The 27,173-nt window shown below is 38.2% G+C and overlaps 1 protein-coding gene across 1 annotated transcript; it reads right to left on the bottom strand.

The window, feature by feature from the left end:
* Positions 1 to 222: 222 nt before the first annotated feature.
* LOC103712799 (MADS-box transcription factor 6) lies at positions 223 to 27,173 on the bottom strand. Its single transcript, XM_008799424.3, has 8 exons — positions 26,889 to 27,173; positions 14,571 to 14,649; positions 5,494 to 5,555; positions 5,192 to 5,291; positions 2,326 to 2,367; positions 890 to 931; positions 674 to 807; positions 223 to 516 (listed from the first exon to the last, which is right to left on the bottom strand). The coding sequence occupies exons 1-8, from the start codon at positions 27,068 to 27,070 to the stop codon at positions 429 to 431; spliced, it is 729 nt and encodes a 242-aa protein (XP_008797646.1). The 5' UTR covers positions 27,071 to 27,173; the 3' UTR covers positions 223 to 428.

A 27,173-nucleotide genomic window follows, 5' to 3' on the forward strand; every position in this document is an offset into this window, starting at 1 on the left:
TGATTTAACCTGCTCGGTCAATTTAGATGAAATCAAGAAAGAATGAGGTAAAGAATACCATATTGCAAAGTAGTCCTTTTTATTTCCTTTTGAGAAAAACCACGGTAGAAATTTCAAAAAACAATTTTTTATCTTTTTTGTCCAATATCACAATGAGATAGATATAATAGGAATGCATCTCCTATCTCGCAGTTACTGTCACAGAACTTATACACAGACAAGGAGCTGATCACGTTGCTTAGACTGACATTATATTAATTTTAAGCCAACATGAACATGTAGTCTTAGGAGTTGTCCAGCAAAAACCAGTTAAGATTCAGCAGCAGCAGTGCACAGGAACTAAAGTGGGAACAAGGTACAGTAAGAATACGAGTACCAATCCATAATATTATACAAACCATATAAATGTCTTCTTGGATTCAAAGTTTTCAAAGAACCCAGCCCAGCATAAAATTGTTCTCTCCGCCCGTGTTCCTCGTCATGGCTGCTTCTGGAGGAACAAGTTGGGGATGATACCTGTTTCGAAATTAGAACTGTTAGTACATATGTGCATTTATGGTCAGCACTACTAACTCGTAAATTGCAAAGAACCAAAAGAATGATTCACACTCCATGATCAACAAATCATGACCTAATTTTGCCATTCACATGAGATAAGAAGAAATAACAATACCCTATTTGTAGAGTGGGTTCACAATCCATGCTGCTGGACTGAGATAGCTGCAAGTTGAATGCATTGTTGGCTACTACCGCATCAGAAGCCCAAGATCCTTGAATGGTTCTGAAAGTGGCACCTTCCGTCTCAAGCTGCAAGATCGACACAAGGAAGTTAAGATGACCCCCTAAAAAAGGAATGTATGACAATTACTTGTATTGGATAGAAAGAGACCCTGTCCTTAAGCTGCTTATTTATTTCTCCAAGATGGCGTTCCTGCCAGGAAACAAAATAACAATTTTGTCACAACACTGAAAAAAATTGAGAATCATATAACTGTAGCATATAGCAATCATGGTGATGATATACGAATAATATTCTTTCAGTAATTTCATTTTAACACCAGGAACTTGAGTAAGCAATAAAAAATGCACAAATGATAGCAAAGGCTGTTCTCTAAACTCAAGCATAAATGGCAACTCCGGCCACTAACAACAATAAAGACATATTTTGCATGCACCAGGACAAGTTCAGTACTACAGAATCCACATGAATGTAACTGATGGCACATGCTTTTGATGCGACAACTACATACATGGCTTAATCTACTGGGGGAGAGGAGAATTCAAGAAATCAATTGTTACTTTGGAGGAAAGTAATATTACACGGGCCATTGAAATTGTAATATTTCGAAAACAAGCTGCAGTTTTCTAGAAATGAGTCAGTCAAATGCTTTTATGAATTCTCTCCACAATATTCTTTGAGCTGGATGCTAGCAAACACACACTCTGCTGCAGTTCGGTCCAATAACATGTTATATGGCCTAAATTTATCATTCAAATATGAACTGTTATGTGGCACTGAAGGAGACCTATTTCAATCAGATTTGGATGCCCGAGCTGATCCAGATAAAGAATGGAGAATCCGCTCTCCACTTGACTCCAAACTCTAGTAGAGTCCAATCTCGATGGACAAGAACTTTTCATCAAAAAGGCCCAAGATATCAAACACGCATCACAACACATATACCTATTATGTACTCTCTCTCTACTTTATTTGAGGTCTACTCCTTCTGTTCCCAGAGCCCCATCTAACTTAAGCGATGGAGGGCCCCGACTGGATCAGCTCCTATGACCTTTGAGCTTTTCTTCATTACTTATGTGTGGGTCATCTAGCGTAGATCGGATTTTTCACCGTCATGTGGATCTAGCAATGGCCTTCCACCTACCAGATCGAGTTTTGGTGGCAACAACGAGCATCATCAAAAGGTGGCCAAATATTTCATTTAAGTTGTCTAAAAGGAGTAGCAGTTATGAGCTAGAAAGCCTTGACATTTGAATAATATGTGTTGGAGGGAACTCAATATCTCATTTCAACATGAAGCCTATAAATGTAACAACAAGATTTATACAAAAGTCACCTTAGATACATATTCCATGTTCAAGCACTTTGTAGATTAAAGTGCACTTATGAAGGACATGCCAATCATGTTAAAGAAGGCAGGAGAGTAAGATATTGAAATGCAGTAGTAAGGACCTGTAATAACCACTAATGAGGATATTAAAAGTGAGCACATATTATTGCAGATTATGCAATTAAAAATAAGATGTCTTTAATATAGAAATAATTGATGTCAAACAAATAATAAAAAGATTCACAACATTGCTTACTTTTTTCCGAAGTTCTTCCATCTGGTCCAGCATTATCTGAGTCTGCAATTTGGAGTAATAGTTAAGTAAATTTCGAAAGAGGATAAGCACAGAGCCATCATAATCAATGGTCCAAAGCACAGCATAGTAAGTTCTGCCTGAAGCTACTGAAACCACAAACTAAAAGATTCAAAATAAAACAATATATTTTCAAAATTAATCTTGAATAAGTTTTCATAGCTTGTATATTTTTGTTTTATGTTTCTTTACTAATTATTTCCAATTCTTTGTATGCCGGGAAAGCTACAGTATTTGATAAGAACAGAATGATTAGCAGAACATCTGACGAGTTCATATGCTATGACTAATATATTTTAGCTTATCAAAACATGCTCTTGGTGACTATCGAAGATTGCAAATCAACTTTTTAAATGGACAGAGCAGCCAATTTATAGTAGCAACAATGAAGTCATCTCATACAAAAGCCCTGTTTGAGGGAGCTTTTGGAGGGCCATAAAGCACTTTCTGTTCCTCCAAAAGTACTTTCAGATAAAAAATGGTGTTTGGTAAAATTTTCGGAAAGCTGTTTTGGCTTTTGCGGGAAGCTGAAAACAGTTTTTGGGAAGAAGCTCCAATTTGGAGCTTTCCGAAAACGCTGTTTTTAGGTTTGTCAGGAAGCTGTTTTTTGGACCAAAATACCTCATTTAAATCTCACTTTTTTCCCCAAAATCCTCATCCCGCCTCTCCCTCTCTCACCCATCCCCTTCCTCTCCCTCTCTTTCTTCTTCTTCCTCTCAACGCCGACGTCACTGTTCCTTCTTCTTCTTTTTTTTTTCTTTTTTTTTTTTTGTTTTGGGAGCTTGTGGTTGCCCATGGTGGCAGCCACCATGCCGGCCACCACCCATGGCCGACGACCCCTCTATATTTTAATGAAATAAAATAATAAATAAATAACTAAATAAAATAAATAAATAAAAAAATAATGGGTGATGGGCAAATAATCTGATCTAAATAAATATATAAATAAATAATATTAGTAATTATTTAACCAATTTTATCACCTAGCTAGAAAATTTATTAGAGAGATAAATAATTATTAGAAGGATGAAAAATTAATTTACACTAATAATTATAATATTTTATATACTTATTATTGTATTATTCTATAAATATAATATTATATTACATTATATCATAATACATTGATATGTTATGTTAAATAATTTAATATTATGTTAAATTATTATTCTATAATACATAATGTTATAATACTATATTATAATAATATTATATTACATTACATTAATATTATACTATATCATATATTTATATATTAATACATATTATATTTTATTATGCTCTGTTGTATAATACTAGTAATGTTCTTTATGATCATTTTGTCACACAAAGGTACTTTTTCAGTTTGTTTACCAAGCACATGTTAAAGTGCCATAGCACCTTCAGACAGCTCTACTTCCAACAGCTCTACTTCCAAAAACTCTACTACTAACAGCTCTCCCAAACAGAGCCTAAGAGTAGTTTTGCACAAGAGGAAACTATAATATTGACTATCTTTTGCTAAAAAATCTAGGATTTAGTGTGCCCGTTAAACTATCAAGTGCACAGCCATTTGCAACGAACAACCATGTTACCTGGATGCATCGGCCCAGCCTTAAGTACCTACATTAGATGCTTTGACAAGGCTTTCACACGTTAGATACATATCCATTAGAAGAAATTCTTAGATATTGAAAGGACTGAACGCATAGACTTGCACAGATTTAAAAAGAACTCAAGTCCAAGTGACAAAAGCCAATGACATATTGGGGTCCAGATGAGCCAAGCGAAGATGATGAGCACGCTGCTTAGCTTGGCAAATTATGGATAAGAGGTAATCAAGCTCAAGCCAAGCTTGAGAGTATATGTTCAAGCTTGGCATGTTTCTTGTCTGATCAATTTTGAAAGAACTTAGTATCAAGGTGAAGAGAGCTTCTATTCATTTTCGCAAGCCCAAAGGGTTCACACTTTAGCTCGATTACGACAGGACTTTGAGAGGTGTTTGGGCTTCGCTTGTTTCCTAGCTGAACAAGCTTGTACAAACATCTTATTGAATCAAGCCCAAGATGTTCATGAACTGCTTATTCATTTGCAGTTTAACATGTTTCCTTAATGCAAAAGAAGGAAGACTGATAATTACAATAGCCTCAGACTAGTGGACATGAGTGCGCACCTATACTAACCTTAAGTTTCCTTGCCATCCGACCAAAGGACAATTTTTACACCATCATTCTGATTTGTTGCTCCAAACAGCAGCACAATGCTTCTTGAAGTTACAAATGGATTCAACAAATTTGAGACTGAAAAAGAAATCTTTATAGTCATTTTGTTCAAATGTAATGATCAAATGTCAGACCATACAATCACTCACAATGTATATCCATAACATTCTACAGCAAAGAAAATTACCCAACGAACGCATTTTCCTGCTCCTTAGCCTTCCTAGTTATCTTGTAAATAGACAATCCGACCATTCTTCTGACCTCAGGTTCTTGTAGAGATCAACAAGAGGGTAGAATTTTATCAGGTACTGAAATATCAACAATTAACTTAGCCTAAATCTAGATTGATTTAAAGCAACTATTGTAACCTACAAGGAGTAAGAGGAAAGGAAACAACCACCCACTTTTCATTACAAAAGCGATTGAGAATAGGTCTGAACACATTGAGATGCAGAATTCAAGCATTTCAAACTTTCACACTCTATGATCATAGTTATAAAGACAAAATCAAGGTGTCAATGCATACTTTGAGAGGATTGGATTCTGCTTGCATTTAAATATGAACAATTTTACTTGATGCTGGAGCAACTCATAAAGAAAGCAAGCACCTTTCTTTGCCTGGCTTGTGACAGAGCAGACTCAAGCTGACGTTCAAGTTGTTGCAGTTCTTTCACACTCAATGGTCCGAGGTCTTCTCCCAGCAAATGCCTTGACATAAATTACATATTAGCATCTTCATAAAAACAAATAATATTTACTGTCACACAAATACTTTTTTTTATTAATATCAGAAATTGTAGCAGTCATTGTTTTCACAAATTTGTCGTGTCCAATATTTGTGCAATGCTAGAAGATATATGATCAATGTGCCAATATTATTCATGTTATTGCAGAAAAAAATTAAGAAAACCTCTGGGAGCGCTGCAGAGACTCAAACTTTGCCTTCAACTTTGACATCTCCTGGTACCAGTTCTGCATCATGAAAAAAATGTCACTATCAAAAAATCTCATTTTATTCAACATGAATCAAACAAGTCTTTATTTTTAGGATAGAAAAAATCTCTGGAAAACAATGCTTGTATAATTTTGTACTTCGTCACAGAATGTTCACAATCATTCTTGCTGAAATGTTAACACTGAAGCAACAGCAACAGAATTTCACTATGCTGAACTATAATATTCACCATGGAGTCCCAGATGAAGAGACTCAATTTTTTTCTAAGAAACAGACATTGTACCATGTTGGAAGATGTTCCCACAGGCACAGAATATCTTGCAAAAGCGAACAGGCAGATCTGCTACTTAAACTGATGGGACTTATGCTTCCATTTCTGATCTTTTTGATAATATGACACAGGAAGGACATGCATTTATTTGATTCCGTATCGGTCTTCTCTCTTCACACCTCTACCCTTGCTTCTTGTTCTTTATGAACTTCAGCCTTGACATTCTCCTCAGGAGCCTTTAACAAATACTATCAATAACTTCCAAAAGTTGATGAATTGTGGCTTATGAAAATTCTTGTAGCCACCGGGAATTGTAGAATGCATAATTTTCATGCTTCAATATTGTCTGAGGTCTAATTTTATAATTAGACCATGTAAAGATGAATTCCTCAAATTTCAGAAAAGTGAATCACAAATAGTTTTCTAATTGGCAAGGAAATAATTAGTGTAATATCTGTTGGGGAAAAAAATGGACCACCCCATAAGTACAATTAAAGCACCCAAATCCGACAGCAGGCCGAGTCAAGCTCATGCAGACCGAGCTCATGCAGCCGAGCTCAGAAGACCGAGCTCATGCAGACCGTGCCGAGTTCATGCAGACCGAGCTCAAAAAATCGAGCTCATGCAGGCCGAGCCGAGCTCAGAAAATCGAGCTTATGCAGGCCGAGCTCAAAAGACCGAGCTCGTCGTCCACATGCTGCGGCTACGCTCTGTAGCAGTCTCACCGTACCGTGCTTTACTTGCCGGCCACGCCACGACACATCAACCAGAGAGCATACCCTGCTACGACTGTCAACAATTAATGCGCACGGTCTCCACGGATCTCCGGGTTACTCAAAATCTCAGGTCATCCACGGCAACTCATCGACTCACTCAACTACGTCCAGTTACCCACAACAACTCATTGGCTCTAGTCCCGTCCTCCACGGCAACGCATTAATTCAGATGACCACACTCAATCATGATGGTAACTCATTTAATTCGTCCGGTCACATCACAGGTAATCCTGTATTCCTCCTATAAAAGGGAAACCTCTCCCTCTTAGAAAGGGCTGGACTCTACAAAACTAGAGAGGATAATCTCTCTTTCCTTACACATTAGCCCCTCTGACTTAAGCATCGGAGGGCCGGCGCCGTAAATTCCGGCCACCGGTTTTTTATAGGTCCTCCGGAGGACGCCGCCCGCCGACGGACCGCCACCCGCCATCTCTTGCCGGAGCTCCTTCTTTCTCAGCCAGAGGTCACCTCCAGATCCAATTTTCAGCAACAGTTGGCGCTAGAGGAAGGGACCGAGTCGTGGCCATGAAGCTAAGGAGTAAGGGAGCCTCTAACGCCTCCCGGCATCGCGTACCAAGTTCTGGACACTCAATCCAGAACCTATCACCAAGGCCTCCGGTGGATCCAATCCCCCAAGTTCAATCAGAGCAGTTCTTGTTCAACAAGTCCAAGCACTCACTGCGGCCGTTCAAGGCCTATAACAAGTAGCAGACCAACCTCTACTCTCTCCTCACGAGCATGAGTCCTCAGAACGCTGCTCACGGCATCATTTCTCTGTAAAGCGTCGCCACCACCGAAGCTCCCACCGAGCTCGACCCCCAAGCCGGGAGGGCTTGTCTCGCATCCATTATCCTGAGAGCTCGCACCGAAGCCTGACGCCTCGAGTACGGGAGCACCCATCTGAGGCGGGGTCTGTCCCATGCCAAGCTGCAACAAGAGCCCCACCCGAACTCGGCAGAAAAGTCGAGGACTTGGAGCGGCAGATACAGATGCTTCAAGATCGAGGCCCAAAGCGAGACGTCGACCTTGACTTTACAACAGAGTCTCCATTCCCTCAATGGATCATGGATGAGTCAATCCCCCAGAGGTTCAAGATGCCACAAATTGAGCCATATGATGGCTCATCCGATTCTCTGGATCACTTGAAGAGCTACAAGGTCCTTATGACACTCCAAGGAGCCACAGACGCTCTACTCTGCAAAGCCTTTCCAGCGACTCTCCGCAAGGCAGCTCGTCTTTGGTTCTCCGAACTAAAGTCCAGCTCGATTCTCTCCTTTGAACAATGGGCAGACAGCTCGCCACCCATTTTGCCGCTAGCCGGCGTTAGCGCTAGACCTCAGACTCCCTCTTCGTCATCAAACAGAAGGAGGAAGAATCCTTAAAAGACTACATCAGTCGCTTTACCTCGGCCACATGGGAGGTTCGCGATCTCGACCAGTCAATCGCCATGTCGGCATTGAAGACTGGAGCTCGATCCTACAAATTTCTTTTCTCCATCGAGAAGAGCTTCCCCGCCGACTTTGTTGAAATGTTGGCCCGAGCTCGCAAGTATGCCTCGGCGGGAGGCAGCCATGGCCTCTCGGCGGGAGGCAGCCAAACGACCTGCCAAAATGCAGAAGACGTGCCACGAGGAGCGCTCCCAACCAAGCAGCAGATCCCCCTGGCATGAGAAAGAGCCTAGCTCACTCGAGGTCTCCCCTCCAAAAGTTTCAGACATACACTCCCCTCACATCCACCCGAGCAGAGATCCTCATGGAGATTGAGGGTCAGGGCTACCTCCGACCTCCATTGAGGATGCGACTGACAGAGTCGCGAAGCACTCGAAAAAGTACTACCACTTCCATCGAGAACGCGGCCATGATACGGAGGATTGCTACAAGCTCTGTGATGAGATCGAGGTACTTATCCGCCGAGGTCGGTTGAGTTGTTTTGTCCATGATCATGCCTACAAGAGAGAGCATGAGGAACAAAACCCAGTGCCGCGTGAGGAGCGGGACAACAACTGACCTCTCGCGGGCATCAACAATATCATCAGAGGGTGGGCGAGTAGAGGCGCCTGAAGCATCAAGCTCGGAAGAAGGAGCTTCTTCAAAGCATCCGTGCACTACGAAAGTCATCTTCTTTTCCGATGAAGACCAAAGAATTTTATGACGGCGCTGTAGCTATTTTCTTCATCTTTGCAAGGCTTTAAAAAGGATTTTAGTACATAATGAAAGCTCGGCTGATGCCTTATTTGTAATGCCTTCCAAAGGATGAGCGCTCCTCTGGCTAGATTCACAGGAGATTCCATCCCAAGAAAGTACTATGAAGTTAAATCCTCTCATGGTCCAGAAGGCCGAGCTCAGAAGACCGAGCTCATGCAGGCCGAGCCGAGCGCTCCTCTGGCTAGATTCACAGGAGATTCCATCCCAAGAAAGTACTATAAAGTTAAATCCTCTCATGATCCAGAAGGCCGAGCTCAGAAGACCGAGCTCATGCAGGCCAAGCCGAGCTCATGCAGACCGAGCTCATGCAGCCGAGCTCAGAAGATCGAGCTCATGCAGACTGAGCTCATGCAGCCGAGCTCAGAAGACCGAGCTCATGAGGCCGAGCTCAGAAGACCGAGCTCATGAGGCCGAGCTCATGCAGACCGAGCTCAGAAGAACGAGCTCCAAAGACCAACCTCAAAAGGCCAATGCTGAGCCAAGTCTTGAAGGACTTCGAAGCTCGAGAGCCATCAAAATATCTCCAAAATGTACAGGACACCACTTTGGCTTCAAATAATTTCAATATTTTATCTATTTTCAGGTCGGAGAATCCAAAAAATGACCTACGGGTATCTCTATCTCCAACGTCGCCCCGCTCCGAAAAAGGGCGCATGATCGCCAACGGACGAAGTCCGTCTCCTATAGGTGTCTCCAATGATGCCCCGACCAAGCTCGGGACGCCTATTCGACGCCATTCAATGCCCTTCGACGACATTCGACGCCATTCGATGACATTCGACGCCCTTCGACGTCATTCGACTACATTCGACGTCCTTCGAAGGCATTCGACGTTCTTCGACACCATCCGACGCCACTTCGACAACATCCGACGCCATTTCAATGCTATTCGACGCCCTTCAACGCCATTCGACGCCTCCTACGACAACACGCTCCGATCTGAATGGGGGCACCCTATTGAGTCAACCACAAACTAAAGAAGGCTGCTGAAGTCGATCTCAAAGCAAAGTCGCTTAGCTCCGCTTGGACAGCTCGACTTAAGGCCGTTAGCTCCGACTGCACGAGAGGTACACCCTACTTAGCACATACATCTCCATAGACATTTGGCTATATTACAGGATGATCGATGACTGGACTACTTCCTTCGCCCAAGCCAAAAAACAGTTCGAACTCGAAAGTCGGGGGTAGTGTTGGGGAAAAAAATGGACCACCCCACAAGTACAATTAAAGCACCCAAATCCGACAGCAGGCCGAGCCGAGCTTATGCAAACCGACCTCATGCAGCCGAGCTCAGAAGATCGAGCTCAAAAGGCCGAGCTCAAGCAGGCCAAGCGCATGCAGGCCGAGCCAAACTCATGCAGACCGAGCTCAGAAGGCCGAGCTCATGCAGACCGAGCTCAGAATACCGAGCTCATGCAGGCCGAGCTTAGAAGACCGAGCTCGTCATCCACATGCTCCGGCCACGCCCTGCAACAATCTCACCGTACCGTGCTTTGCTTGCCGGCCACACCACGACACATCAACCAGGGACCATACCCTGCTACGACTGTCAACAATTAATGCACACGGTCTCCACGGATCTTCGGGTTACTCAAAATCTCAGGTCATCCACGGCAACTCATCGACTCACTCAACTACGTCCGGTCACCCACAATAACTCATTGGCTCTAGTCCCGTCCTCCACGGCAACGCATTAATTCAGATGACCACACTCAATCATGACGGTAACTCATTTAATTCTCTCGGTCACATCACAGGTAACCCTATATCCCTCCTATAAAAGGGAAACCTCCCCCTCTTAGAAATGGCTGGACTCTACAAAACTAGAGAGGATAATCTCTCTCCCCTTACACATTAGCCCCCTCTGACTTAAGCATCGGAGGGCCGGCGCCGGAAATCTCGGCCACCGGCTTTTTGTAGGTCCTCCGGAGGACGCCGCCTGCCGACGGACCGCCACCCGCCATCTCTTGCCGGAGCTCCCTCCTTCTCAGCCAGTGGTCGCCCTCGGGTCCAATTTCCAGCAACACTATCCATACATCTTTTTTCATAGTGCTCGATCATATAATTAGAACCATAAGCCATAGAAAAACTGGAAACAATATGCTGATCCACTGAAAAAACATCATGTGCACTCTGTTTGAAGACACTCAAAATCCAGTAATCCCAAGCAAGCCTCATGTGCCTCCACTTGCAATGCGGAGGCCTACTAGTATTGAATATTACAGACTATAATCGCTTATGCTAGCTAAGACCATTATAAGACAAGGAAGCTACGCGTGTAGTAGCAAAGTTCTCTGACATGAGGACCTTACTATAGATTGTGATAATATCTCACAAGGGTCATGCTTGGTGAGATGGTAAAAAACTTGGACTGATATGTCCGATATGGCAAGGGTTAGAGCCCTAGAGCATCCATTTTTTTATTGTGATAACATCTCGCAACCATGTTAGCACATAAATCAAAACAAGAAAATGTGTTGGCTCTCAATAATCATGGCTTCTCCGGACTAATATAATTATGACGCAATCATGAAATCTTGGAGGTGCGTGCAATACCTCAAACTAGCCCAGTATTACTTGTCGAAGACATCTAAGTTTACTTAATCACAAACCTAGAATGATGGAGCAGGTAACTTTTCTTGCATTTCGCAGAAGAAAGATCGATGCGAACTTAATACAGCAAAATATCTTAGGTAGGTCATAACACTGTAGCTGAATTAACAGACACAAGTAAATACTTTCAGGAATGAAACAGAGAATTTCTTTAAAACAATAATATGACTCAATGCGTAGGATCTTGAAACTTACCTTGACTTCTGTTCAAGATCAAGATCATGTGCTGAGCTCTCGGCTATTGTCAACTGACTGTAAATGTTATATATACAAAGAAAGTGACTGTAGGAGTGATAAAAGACCCCATACAGAAAGAATAAAGTACTTTCCAGCTGGGAAACTCTCGCGTAAAAGAGAAATGAGCGAATACATCAAACATAGATCTAGTCATTCGTTCATGCAATCTAACGTCAACGGGCGAATTTTCGAGTCCCACAAGCAACTCCCACAAGGAAGAAGAATTTCCAAGCGAGAGATTGACGCCTTGGTCTCGATATTTGGGACCGAATCCAAACAGAATGCCAGCTGCTTAAGATTGGCTTCCAAGCTACGTGTTTCCCAAATGGCTGGGATTCATCTCTGGTCTGGAGATGAAACACATTATAGACATGCACAAATACAGGCATACACCGAGTGATCTAAGCCTTCAACCTTGCAATAATAACCTTGTAGTGTCCAGCACGTGCGATCCATGTGAGCTGTTCTGGATAATTACGATTGTTTTATATAAAAAGGAAAATATATTTTATCCATAGTATTACTTTTATCCATGATCTTTCTAATTATATAGGATTAGTTTTAATTACAAAATTTTGGATTTAAAAAATTGTATTAAAAAGAAAATAAATAATATTTTTATGGATTGGGACCTTGGCATGCATGCATGGGAAAGAGAAGCTAGGGAGGATCGTATTTTTTATTTTGATTTGGAGTGCTCGGGAGGCATGCAGATTGGGAGGTTTTGAGGCTAGAAAATTGAAATATAAGGATAGGTATCTTAGCAAAATTGATTTTAAAGCTGAAATATGTAATGATACATCTAGATGCAAATATAGAGAAAAATAATTAAATCCCTACACCGGCTATAACAGGTTATGACTTGGCCAAAAGTAGCCTTAAGGCTCAGAATCTTAGATAGCTCGACCAAAATTTTGGGCTTCATCTAGCCTGTCATTAGACTTTTCAATTAGATTCAAAGAAAAGAAGAGCTGAGAAGCTCGAGGAAAGTAATTTCATCCATGAAGCACATCTCATCCGAATTTTTAAATTTCCTAGTTATATATAATGTTCCTTCGGAAACTTAGGTGACTCTTTGAATTTTATGCACTTGCTCTATAAAAGTTTGTTCATTTACGTAACTCAACAATGTAACATGAATGAGGTATTGTTATTTTGAATTAAAACAAAATATTATATCTCTTGTGAAATTTTTTTTTTGTCCGTGTATGTGTGTATATATGTTCTTTCACCTCCCAATCATGTGAAACTTCATAATGATGCAAGTGTTTATATAGTCTCATTGAGTTGCTTCCTCTGTTCTCCAGTACCAAATGCCATAAACAACTCAAACACCAAGTTGGAGATAAATCAGAAATGGTATCCAAACAGCAACTTCAACAAAAATGCTCGACGCATGGCTATTCTCTTGTACACGATGGAATATCTCCCTAATTCTATAACAAGTTTTGGAAGGCCTTTTTTATGTTCTAGTAGGAGACGCAATGAAATACCTTTTTTTGTCATACTACTAATTATATGACAAAAGCAAACAAAAAAAAAAGAGAGAACAATTATACAATTAAATGTGATGGTCAATCTAGAATTCAAATTTCTTTCATGAACTACTTTAATTGGTTTCCTCTCAGAATTTAGGAATTGATCTAAAAATTTAAAAGATTATAAAACACAATTACTTAGAGAAGAACAAAACAAGCAAGATCATATAGATCACAAAGTCTATAAAATTAAAATACCATTATATAAAGTAAATATGAATAGAAAATAAAACTAAATTACTTGCTACAATGACACTAATTAAAATCGAGTTTCATGAGCCAGTACAAAACTAAATACGGACATGGAAAAATGAAATTATTTTTTACAATAATTATTTGTAGTCATTAAAATTCAACAATTTAAATCAGATTAGACATTTTTTTTTTCATTTGAATCAGCAGAGGAGATGAACAGGGGCATGGAGCTAAACTTTGAGTATTTCATTATGTTCTAGTTAGATACATATTGGAAAAAGATCTTTAAGGCTTCTCATGGATGGTATACTTTGCATGGATTTTTTATATTATGCAACTATTTTTGTTCCAAAGTAAGTTATGTTGACACATATGCCAAAGTTCTAGTTCTTCAAATGTTTCGTCGAAAATAAAAACACTTGGCAAGTCCTTTGGTAAATGAGCATGTTTTATTTTCTTTATCTATATTTTTGAGTTGTAAAGAGTTTAGCAATAGCACACTTAATCATAATAGCTAGTTTGGAGTAATTTGTAACTTCTTGTTAATGCTCAGGACTATAAGTGGTCAAAGCAAAGCAATACTACACCAAGCTGCTTTGGCGGCTATATGAATATAATATTAATTCACTAATCAAACAACTTGTGATAGTTAAATGCATTGCAGAACCCATTCCTTGACAACTTAAGCTTTTATCAGCTAATATTAAGTTAGAATGGTACGAGAGTAAAAGGTAATTGATCGAAATCCCATTCAAGATAGTTTTATCCCTTTGTTTTGCTTAAGTCATTTCCTATCTTAACTATTTCATGGTTATTAACTCTAAATTCCCCTAGTTAAAAGAGATGATTGCCATTACTCAAGTTATTTTTATTATTTATTTTCATTTTAATTATTATGTTTTTTGATGAATTTTGATGTTAGGCTAAACCTAAAAAATTTTCTTTTTTTTGGCTCGATATATGTATACATTATTTTACCTCTATGAACAAGCTTGAAAGGACTCATCAAACCTCCATTTATATTAAATGGCTTTCTTTCTTCTAGGAAAATGTACACATATTTATACAACAAGGCATATATGAATATATCAAGGATTACAATCCAAAATTGTAGAAAATATATAAGTAGTAATATAATTTCTTATCATCCACATTATTCAAAATAATATTGGAAAAAAATTAAAAGCACGCTTAATACCTGTGTGTCCTGATCAGCAAAACTAGAATCTTGGGATGTATAGCAACAACGTTGATATCGCTCTAAAGTTTTGCTCGTACTACAATAGTAAAATATCAAGTACTAGAGTTAAATAATAATTAAGTGTGAAATTTTATGGCAATGGCAAATAAAATAGATATTAGATAGGAGCAAAGATATTTGGCAGGATGAAGTGTGAAAATAAGATAGCAATCATATTTATGGGTAATTAATAGCTCCAAGCAGTAATGTAAAAAAAATATAAAACAATGATTTAAATGCCACATGTAAATAATCAAACCATAGAGAAATATATTTCATAATGGAATCAAAATATAGAACTTTACTTATCACTTGACTAAACTAAGATGTAAGAATAAATCCCAAAAATACTATATCCTACAAAGTTTCAATGTTGAATGTAAAAAGTTGACATTTGCATAATTATTTCCTAATGCATCTATTTTAATCAAATTAGTGTACTTGACATTATTAGAAGGATAGATGACTACTACATGCATCCCAAATATTTCTATTATATGAAATGACCCTGTTCTTTATTGTTCTTGATAGCTAGAATGATCTTTAGAGTTTTCCAAAAAGCAAATTTTGCCCTTACATTTCTACTATATCCCTTCAAACCATTGCAAATATAAACTATGTGAATATAATATTAAAATATATTATCATTCATGTAGAAATATAAAAATGATAATAACTATTAGATCACTCTGTCGGCACCTCCTCCTTATAGGCATGCTCTTAGATGATGTCCAAGATTCAAATCCTTGGAATTGCTCAAGAAAAGAAAGTAAACATTACAATATACTTATTTTTATTTGATGACTACTAGAAATTGCATGAAAACATAATTTGAAAAATTAGAATTCTCTATAATTAAATGGTTAGGAGATCTAGTGATTAATGGCCAAATGATTAAAACAATTCTAAAGATTTCGGTCACTAGTTATTTTGTTGCATGAAATATAGTTAAAAAAATATAGAAAATTTTATAATTTATATGTCAATATTAATTAGCTCAATGGTACTAAATTTGAATATTAAAAAAAATTGTATATCTAAAATATCAATTAGCTTACCATATTTACTACTATAGTCATGAATGAACCTTGTCTAGCTAATTAAAATTTGTATTTAGCAAGAAAAAGAAAATCAAAGGAGAGATCTTCTAGTTTAATAATTGATAGATACCATTCTATAAAATGAAGATCAAGACCTTTGATTTAATTATAATCACTACTAATATTTACTAACTTTCCAATTAGTTTGCAACTCCTTATATTTTTTGATTGTTGCAAATATGAATTACCTGACTAAATATTATGTTAAACAATCTTTTGTAGATAAATGGACAATAGAATTCATAACCATACTAGAGTGAATTAGATAATTAAGGTACTAATACACGATAATTTAGTTGGAGCTCAATAATTGGGTTAAGATCACCAAGAGATGCTCCATTAGTAAGTCTTGAAATAGTATTTTTACCATTGAGAGAGGGTAGGCTAAAAAATTAGTGTCCAACATCGTAAAAATTTAATAGAAAATGAAAATGTAGTCTCTTATACAATGATAATAGCGACATTTTTACTAAATTATAATATTGTAATTGAAGCAAATTAATTTCCTCTTAAATCATTATAATGGAATTTATATTTTTTGTTCTATAATGGAATTTACTTATAATGGAATTTACTTATTTGAGTATAATTTTAGGACAAAACTCAAATATTAAAACTATTAACAACAATTCACTTATTTGAAAGCCATATTCAAAATGCAACATCTCATCCTTATTAATAGAGGATTTTAGAGTAAAGAATTTTATCTTGGCTACATATAAGAGTTAGGAGATAAAAAAAAATTCAAGCTTAATTTATTATTTTAGCAATGCTATTAACTTCTCCAATCCTGACTAAGGACCTCTCGATATGGTAGTTAGACACACATGTGTAGAGAAAGATGAGGCATTATATGCAATTGTAGAAATAAGGCAATAGTCATGCTTACTCGGATAGGTAGAAAAGGCAAGGGGGAGTTGGGGGGTTATGACATTGTTAGATTTGATGAATGAGATCCAATTCTCTTCCATTCATTCTTCCCTCTTTTCTTTTCTTTCTTCCTATTTCAAATTCAACTTCTATGACCTAAACAGATGCCTTGCCTTTCTATCCATATTCATTGCTCTATCTAGAACTTTAGAAGGCTATTTAAAGGAAGAAGTGAAGGATAGAGAGATAGATTGATGGGGGAGTGAAGTGAGAAAGAGAGAAGAGGGGTGGAACTATGAAAGAGAACCATACAAAACAAACAAGAAAGCCTATCATGTACTCTAGAAGCTCCCATTATAAGAGAGTCTAAGAAAAATCTACCATAATGGTTTTTATAGTGTGATTTAGTTGTTGAGATTGAAAATCATAAAAGATTTTGAAAATATTCCATTCATACTAAACCCCCCAAAAGTATTACACTAGCTAAGTCTTATAGATGTCTCTACACTTCAAGTATCATTCTTTGCTACATTATATGTAGTATTTTTAGTATTTATTTGGTTTACCGATTCATGGTTTTGCTAACAAAACTAACCACAATATGGTTCAAACTATTTTTGAGAGAAAGGTACAATATTGAATTTCATTTACTTTATTCAATAGAAAGTAACAATGGCTTGACATAAGATAGTTCAATAAGGACAACACAGTATGAAAAATTAGAGCTATATCAAAATATGATGTTACTTTAAAATATAGAGTGGTTGTCAACTACTTAAGGTGTAGAAAAAGGTAATATAATATTCCTAAATAAAAAAGCTAAATTTGTTTTATGTATATAGTATGTTAATATATAATGTAGTATCTTATGGAATTATTTATATTTATGCACAACCATGTCACCCATGTATAACTAAATAAACAAACAAATCTTACTACTTGTTAAATTTTGATGGTACCATATCTTACCTTCTAATGTTATATCTTTTTAAGCTAGGTGTGCTAGGCATCAACAGAATAAAATGAATTTATCATCATTTAGTAACATGAATCTTTTTGAATGCCTTGAAGCATAGAAGATATAAACAAGCATAAAATATTATTAAGAATCGGTAAACTTATAATTTTGAAAACTTATAGTTCTCTTAATTCAATAGGAATCATGAGCTTATACATAATAAGTAATATAAAAACTATTATCGGAGAACTGGTTGCTAGATAAAGCTAAGAAACTTGCTTGAAATAAAATTTGGATAGATATTTTTGCTATTTTGCTGATGTTTCTCAAAGTAAAATAGTTACCATTTTGTAAAGCTCAAAATAATTTGTGATTAAATTATACATTTATTAACTAAAAATATTGTATTAGATTTTGACTTTTCCAATATACAAGTGGATAGGAAAAGGAAGCAAGTGGATAGGAAAAGGAAGCAATTTTTCCTACCATTTGTTTTTGGATGAAAATGGGAGGCTAATTGCCACCCAGATCTTTATTGAAAAATTTTCTAACAATTTTACAATAACATATTTGACATATATTCTAAAACTTAAAGAAAGAGATGATTAATAGGAGCTTCTATTTTTTTGAGAATTAGGATAGAGAAAGCTTGTCCGAGGTTGGGTGAAAGTGTGTTTTGAACTCGAATTAATAGTATCGATACCTAGTAGCTTTACCAACCACCTAGAAGCTAGCTTTTTGGTTCAGTTTTAACTTATAAATTAGAATAAAATAGGATTACAACTAAGAAAATTAAGCAACTTACTTTTCATTTTATAACCACAAGTAATTGGTTTTTTATGAAAAATATTTGACTATAAATATAGAACCTCAATCATTTAAGCAAATTTCTTAATATCAACATGATGTCTTCATTTAAGTTTACTTATATTTGTTTCCATTTGCTTTGTTCCATGCATATAAACTTTTCATATTAAAAGGCTTTACAAAAATCAATAACATCATACTTCTTCCTTCCCAAGCACTATTGCTTTTTTGTTTACTCATCTAATTTTTTGGTAATTATTTATTCATCTATTTGATAATAAAAGTGAAAAACTTGATTTAGAAATCTAATATTTGATTTTTACATTCTAAATTCCTTTAAGGTGTACTTCCACATTAACTAAATATTACACAAATTGTTATCGGTTGTGGTGGTGCGGAGGGGAGTTCATTTTGCTTGAGTTTTTAATTCACTGATTCTTGTTTAAGCCGACCAAATAAACTTCAGATCTAGCTTAATAGAGGCAGTAAATTGGCATATATCATTTCAGGAATTTCTTTGAGGGATTTACATGAATTTTTTCAAAGAAATGAAAGGGTTAACTTGGTTAAATTCATTCTACTACTTTGGTAGGATTATAATTTGCTTTGGCATTGCAGCCCGAGTAAGTGGAAATTATGGTTACCAATTATTGGAAATCTACATTCTATCCATTGTAAATATGCTCAAATTGGGATCAAAGTTGACCATTTGGCTGAATAAATGAAATAGGAAGGGATAAAATGGGTTATCTATGCATTAACCATGAGCAAGGTTTCCGTCTCATGCTAGATCTTGTTTTATATTGGTATTGGGCACTCCTCAATATTAAGGCAGGAAAATCTCAGCTCCTACTTTCTCAATCATAAAAATCAAGATATCAACCAATACAATACATATCAAAGTATATTTCTCAATTAAAAAACTTTTAATAAACATTAAGTAATTTCAAAATGAGAGTTTGACAATAGCTGATAATGTGAAATATACAATATCGACTGATTTTTAAATAGTTTTAAAATAGCAGACTCGATCTAGGAGAATCAAGAATATTTTCAAAAACTTTTACCTTCAACCTTGTGAAAGAAAAATCAAGATCTCAGTTCATCTTAATTAGTATTGGTTGTCTACTGAAATGACCAAGATCTCAGCATTTAAAAACCTTGATCTTGAACTAGACAAGGCCTTTGACTATATTCCAACAAGAGCAATGTTGGGAAACCCAAAATGGGATGGGTTTTAGTGGAGAGTTGCTGTGGCTGTAAGTTTTCATCACATTACATCTATTTGCGGTCTTAGCTGATATCATGCTAATGAAAAAGTATAACAATTGTGATTATACCGCTTCTTAGTTCAATCACGTATGTGCTTTTCTTCCGAGAAGAATAACTGTACCTAGTAATTGGCATCATTATACTCCTCACTTAATTCAGACTCACAAAATATCAGATATTTTGGGTTAGCCAATGTGATAAAACCCTGATAAGGAGCTGTCTGTGCCATATCATGCGCTTTCATATCTAACATTGTGAAAAATCTGATAATATTGAATAAAATTTTAAGTAGAAACCATCATTAACTCCATGACATCTAAAGCATGTTCTGTATTATCAGCAGAAGGAATAGGATCATGTCCAAATTCCTATGGATAATTCCTGTAGATTTTGCAAAAGGCAGCATCCATCTCTCAATCTCAAAAATTATGTGATTATTAGCACGTAGCCCCACTAATATCTCATCTTGGTCTATTGTTTGCTACATAATGCCCTTTAATACGACTTCTAATGCATTATTACTATCATATTTTTTCCATCTCTGCATAGTTCCAACTCCTCAATTACTGATTAACCTCTAAACTTCACCAAATCAGCATAAAAAAACTCTTCATTTAGTGTGGAATGAGGGCATCCAGAATTGGAGCCACATGTATCTAGAACTTCCGTTATTCAACATTTCCTCCTCACTTTTAGATCATGAGCAAACCATCTCCTGGACTAAACTGCTACTACACTCCACCAATCTTGGTTAACTCAAGATAGGGTAACTCCTATCCAGAGGCAGCTCACCTCTTTCTCTTTTACAATATCCATCTGCCGTTAATTCGTAGCTAACATTCAACTGACCTTATCAAGCCTGCTGAAGTCCCCTTTGGATGAATGAAGTATAATTTCTTAAAATATATAGATAAGAGCCACCTTAGGTCCATGCAACAATTTTAAAACTAATTTAGACTCGCCACATAATTTGAAAGCCTTACTTTATCACCAAATTGTCATATCTCCTCTTCCTTATTTGTTTATTTACCTAATATTTTGGGATGAATGGGAATTTTCTTCTATACTAAAAAGCACCGCAAAATTCACAAAAACTAGAATCCTCTCTCATATGCAAACGTGCTAGGCACTTTATTGCCTGAATCTAATAAAATAGAAATGTGTAACCCCTCCAAGGCATTCACCTGAGTGCAAGTTCCGAGAATAATCATTCTTTAAAGGATATGGTAGTCCATATGTACAGTCACACACCCACCATAATGATCATCTTGTCTAGAGAATCTGATCCTACATATTATGATGAATATCTAGGAAATGCAATTATCTCCTCCTCCATGTAGACCAGCTCCTCTAGTTTTCCATGAAGGAATGCGTTAGATACATCCAGTTGTCGAACCTGCCAATGTTTGGTGATTGCTAGAGCAAGGAGGAGCCTAATGGTTTGGAATTTGGCGACTGGGCTGAATGTCTCAATGTAGTCAATGCCAAATTGTTGTTTGAATCTCTGGGCGACTAATCTGGCTTTATACCGGGCTAAGGATCCGTCTGAGTTCCTCTTGATTCTATATGTCCATCGGCATCCGAGAACTTGTTGAGAGAGAAGCCGAGGTACCAGATCCCATGTGTGCTGATTGAGCAAGGCGTCGAACTCGGTGGACATGGCTTTTCTCCACTACATATCAGTGACTGCCTTTGTGTAGCATGTCAGTTCAGAGGGTTCTGGTGAGGTGCTGAGGAGTGAGAATATATATTTAGGTCTGAGGGAACCAGTTTGCTGTTTGGTGATCATGTGGTGGCGGGTGGGCGGTGGAGGTGTGTCATTTATGGAGGAAGATGAGTCGAGAGTGTCTAGCTGTGGTGAGGCATGGGAAGATGAGTCTATTGGAGATTGTGGGGATTGGGGGGGAGAGGGAATGGAAATGTTGTGTGAAGTGTTGGGTAGTAAGGAGGGTGGGACAAGGCAGGGAAAGGGCAGTAGAGGAGGTTGTGCTGAAGTAGTGGAGCGAGGTGAAAAGTGAGGAAAATGAGTTTCATCGAAGCGAACATGCCTGAAGATGACTACTTTTCCTGTAGCTGGGTTGTAGCACCTGTAGGCCTTGTGGTTTGGGGAATAACCGATGAAGATGCTAGGTGCAGAACGAGGGGAAAGCTTGCTATTGGATTGAGGACGTAGCCAGGGGTAGCATTGACAGCCGAATGTTCTGAGAAAGTTGTAGTCTGGAGTTTGTTTGTAAAGCACCTCGAATGGGGATTTAAAGTGGAGAGTGGGTGTAGGCAACCTGTTTATTAGATATGTGGCTGTGAGCAGGGCGTCGATCCAGAACTTTGTGGGTAAGGAGGAATGAATGAGGATGCTGCGAATAACTTCAAGTAAATGTCTATGTTTTCTTTCTGCTATTCCGTTTTGCTCTGGATACGGTGCTGAGAATTGATGGACGATGCCAAGAGATGAGAAGAGGGAGTTGAATCTATTATTAGCGAATTCACCCCCTCCGTCAGAGCGAAAGCGTTTAATTGAGTGATTGAATTGCCGTTCAACAAAGGATTTGAATTGTAAAAATGTGTCAAATACATCAGATTTATGAGCTAGGGGATAGACCCAAGAGTAACGAGTAAAATCATCGACAAACAACACATAGAAACAAGCGGCATTGTCTGAGCTTGGAGGAGAGGGACCCCAGACGTCGGAGTGGATGAGTTCTAGAGGGGACTTTGTAGTTCTTGAGTGTGAGTTGAAGGGAAGGCGATTGCTCTTGGCAATGCAGCATGACTCGCAGAGAGAAGAGGAGTTGTTTGTCTGGCGAAGGCGGAGGTTGTTGGAGAGGTGTTGCAGCACCTTGTTGGCCGGATGACCCAGACGAAGGAGCCAGATTGAAGAAGTTAAGGATGTAGACGTTGTATAGGCTTTAGGGGATGTAGAGGAGGAGGACGACTGGATGAAAGTGAAAGGAATTTTGTAAAGACCTTCAGAGCATCGTCCGTGAAATAGAGTTTTGTTGGATTTCTTGTCCTTGATAACACAACCAGAGGAGTCGAAGATGAGGATGCAATTATTATCCAAAGCAAGTTTATGGACTGAAAGAAGGTTATGTGATATGTGTGGGGTATGTAGTAAGGTAGAGAGGTGGAACGTGTGTAAGCGAGTGTGAAGAATACCTGAACCTGTATAACTGATATCAGTGGAAGAGCCGTCGCCGAGTATGACCTTGTCTGATCCGGAGTAGGAACTTGGCTGATGAACCAAGGACGAATCTGGTGTCATATGTAATGAGGTTCCGCTGTCCATGATCCAATCACCAGGGGAAGATCCTGTCGATGAATGAGCGATGTGAGCTTGTGGACGGTTGAATGAGTGATTGCCTTGATAACTAGGATCCATTCGAAACCAGCAGCCAGCTGCTGAGTGACCCTGCTTGTGACAGATCTGGCATTCAATGGGAGGTTTGGAATCCTTGCTTTGAGAGGATTGAAACCAGCCGCCTTGTCTTGAGCGACCACGTCCCCGAGATGTGGAGAAGAAACGACCACGGCCGCGTCCTCTGGCTGCCATTAGAGCAAAAGAATTATCGAATGCAGAGTGTTGCTTTTCTTTGGAGTTCATGATGATTTCCTTACTGCAGAGGAGAGCCTATAATTCATCAAGAGTTATGGAGGAAGAACAAATTCGAATGGCAGTGGCAAAGGAGTCATAGCAGGTTGGTAATCCGTTGAGGATGTAGAGAATGATGTCCTCAGCTTTTGGGTTAAATCCAGCGGCTGCCAGAGCATCGACCTTTGATCGGACTTCGTTGAGGTACTGTTGCATTGACAGATTGTTCTTCCGAATGTTGTGTAGCTCATTCTTCAGCTGGATAATATGTGTCCGAGTGGCTGAATTCAGACGGTTTTCAAGAGTCCTCCAGATCTGGTGACAGTGTTCTAGATTGACCACAAAAGGAAGAAGAGATGGAGAGATGGTAGAGTACAGTGCAGTGGATAAAAATTGGTCTGTAAACGACCAATTTTCGAATTCTTCTGAGTCAATGGAGGTCACTGGGGGTGTTGTACCGTCTAGAAAGCTAAGGAAACCACTCGCCTTGAAGACACGAGCGATTTGTGAGCGCCAGGTAAGGTAATACTCAGCGGTGAGCTGAGTTGGAACCAGGGATTGAATCCTGGTGATTAAGAATTTCAGATTTGGGGAAATAGCAGAGTTGGAGAAACTTCTGCAGGCTTCGTTGGATTTGTTTGTCGACCCAGGTGATGCCATGGCTTCGTCGTGGAGAGGAGGTAAGATCACTTCAAGGTTGATTGAGTTAGATGGCATGAACTGTGGGAGAGAGGATGTCAGGAGCTTACGAACGCACAGGGAGGATTCCCTGCTCTGATACCATGAAATCACTGATAACTAGGACGATTATACCTTGGCACGAACGGTGAACAGTAGCTGGCACTGAAGTGCCAGTTACTGAATCACGTTCGTGAAGAAAGAAGGAGAAGGGAGTTGGTGGAGAAGATAACGGGATTTCATTTCATACTTCCATGGCTACAAGAGAAGGTGAGGCAGAGGTTTTATAACCCTCCTAGGAACATTCTGGAATTGGGAGTTTGTTGAGGTTTGTTAGGGAGAAAACGGAACACATGTGTTGAGGCTTCCTCGGTTGATCTGGAAGGAATTCGAAGGGAGCTAACACTATTCGGGTGGCTTCTGTATTGGTGGTCATAATTGAGAGTTATTTGTTTATAGCTTGGTGCTGAGCTCATCTTCTCTCCAACGAAAGAAAGAAAGGATTAACAAATAAAAGAAGCAGTAACTTGCTTAACTAGAAAAGTGGATACTCCATTGTAGAACTAGACAGATTTAAATAACTAACTTCAATCCTTAGAAACAAAATTTGAAATTTTGGTAGTATAGCGACTCATGCTATACATTTCTTGGTGAATAAGCAATCAGAAATTGAATCATATATTCTTCTTATTTATATAAGAATTCTAATTTTAAACATGCATGAATAAAACTACTGTTTTAATGAATTGATAACTCAAGTTACATGCCTTTTTGATGTTTTTTCTTATTTATGTTGGAATTTCAATACTTAACTCATACCAATCACCATGTATATTGGAGGTGTTCGAGCGTTTTCTTCTTAACAGAGCACTAACAAATTCCAGATAATCATAGAATATATTTCCATGCAACTTATGTTGAATACTTTCACATAATATTGGTCATTTGTGTATTATGCTCTTGAAGTATATTTGGAGTTTTATAGGTTTACTGTTTGATTAAGATTCTAAAATGCATAATATAGCATAAGATTGTCCTAAAACAAGCCTCCAAGTGCAGTAAATATAAGTTTGAAACTATGCAGTGCGATGCATTTGAACTTTCTCAATTGACAAGAAAAATCTGATTAACATTGGACCATACTTGCACCATCATCTGACCAGGAGGAACAAGTAAATAAACCAACAGTATTCATTCATATTATGTTTTATAATCACAAAGTGTTGTAAGATTTTTCTCCTATTAACATTTAAAGGATTATATAAGGCATCATGGTCATTCTTATTGAACTATATTATGCATAAAAGTTGGATGATTATCAGCCATCACAGCAGTTAACATCATCGCTCATTTTACGTCCTACAATTTGCATAATCTTGTTCGAATTTCTTGTTATCAATTTCGCCTTTCGAATGGCTAAATATACAGCTACTTTAAAGATGCCTATCCATTTTCACCAAAAAAAAAAGATGCCTATCCACCTAAAAGCATAGAGCTAGCCAGATCAGTTAGCCTAAGAAAATGGTAACAATTAGCATCCTTCTCCTAAGGCTTGCCCTTGGAGTAGGTCGACGGTTCTTGCTAAAAAAAAATAAAAAAATCAAAAATAACTAAAGCTTTAAGATGACTTTCTAAGACAATTTTATTAATTAACTATCCGAGGGGTTGAAAGAAAAAACCAGCACCTAAAACTATTTTGTTTGCTGTCTCAGAGAAGGAAAAATGAAAACGGAGCACCTGAAAATAATTTATTAACCTGTCAGAGAAAAAATGAAGGATCATCCTATTATTGAGCTAATGATCTCGCCTGACATATTATAGGAGTGCCATCTCAATAACTACATCATACAAAGGTAAAAATCAAGGAGAGAGAAATTTCTTTTACTCATTATTCCAAAAGGAAATAAAATTAAGTTGGAAGAAAGACATAATACAAACTAAAATGCAGTAAGATTGAAAGATTCGAAACACTGCACAAGATGACGTGCAAACAACTCGCTTCACATGAGAAATATCAAGAAGTATTCGCCTGCTTAGCATTTATAACACAACATGATCTCAACGTACATAACACCGAAACTGGAAAAGCTAAATAGAAATTCGTAGAAGGTCTCTTTTGAATTCAAAAAAAATTTAGGAATGGTTTTCAGGTGAAAAAGAAGAACCCTAGATCGGCAGCTGGCCCGGTGGTTTTTACCTCACTTATCATCAAACACACACAAGAAAAGAAGAAGAAGAAGAAGATCGGTAGCTGGCATGTGTGAAAAGAGACAAAAAATCACTAAGGCAGTGAGATAGACGAATCATAAATACACTGAGACGATTCAAACGCCGGCAGACAAAAATAGAAAGAACAAGCTCATCTTTCTCGTTACAAACCTGTAATCCTAACCATCATTTTCTTAATAGAAGACTTGGCCACCAGAGAGAGAGAGAGTATGAGAGAGAGGTGCCCTACAAAGAGAATATTGGAGGGTGAAACTATTGTTAGGGTTTATAGATTGGAGGGGAAGATTCCACATCCAGTCGTTGCCCCATACCAGACCTAAAGCTAGAGCTGTTCATGGACAGGCAGGAGAGAGCATAACGCAAAAGTGACGGCAGGATATCCTAAAAATGAAACAGTAATAAACAAATAGTGATCTGATGATAGATCGCTAGTCCTAAACCTACTCTCTTTCTTCCAAGAAGAGAGAATGAAAAAGGATAAAAGAAATGAAGCAGGCAAAAAAGAGCCACAACTTTTACCGTCCATCTTAGCATAAAAATGGCAAAGAATTAGATCAGAGGTCTGAAGCCTTGAATACAATAAATAACAAAGAAATGCGATAAAAACGCCAAGAAACGTGCCGCCAAACCCTAATTTCAACCGCTTGAAACTTTAAACATCAGATCGTGAGAACAAGGAAATCATAAAGAGGGATCGAGAGTCTCTTAGAGTAGATAGAGGGGGAGATGAGAGTGAGCAAGAAAAGAGGAAGAGAAGAGAAGAAATATTATACCCGACGCTGCCGAACTCGTAGAGCTTGCCGCGGCTGGAGAAGACGATGAGTGCAACCTCGGCATCGCAGAGGACGGATAGCTCATAGGCCTTCTTGAGCAGGCCGTTGCGGCGCTTGGAGAAGGTCACCTGGCGGTTGATCTTGTTCTCGATCCTCTTCAGCTCAACTCTCCCCCTCCCCATCTTTCTCTCCGATCTCCTCTCTCCAAGCTTTGCTTCCTCTTTTGGCTTGTATTCTCCAAACACTTGCCCGAGGAGAGGTTAAAATAATGGAAGGCAAGGAGCT

This window comes from Phoenix dactylifera, chromosome 2 (genome assembly GCF_009389715.1).
Source record: "Phoenix dactylifera cultivar Barhee BC4 chromosome 2, palm_55x_up_171113_PBpolish2nd_filt_p, whole genome shotgun sequence".
Classification (NCBI taxonomy): domain Eukaryota; kingdom Viridiplantae; phylum Streptophyta; class Magnoliopsida; order Arecales; family Arecaceae; genus Phoenix; species Phoenix dactylifera.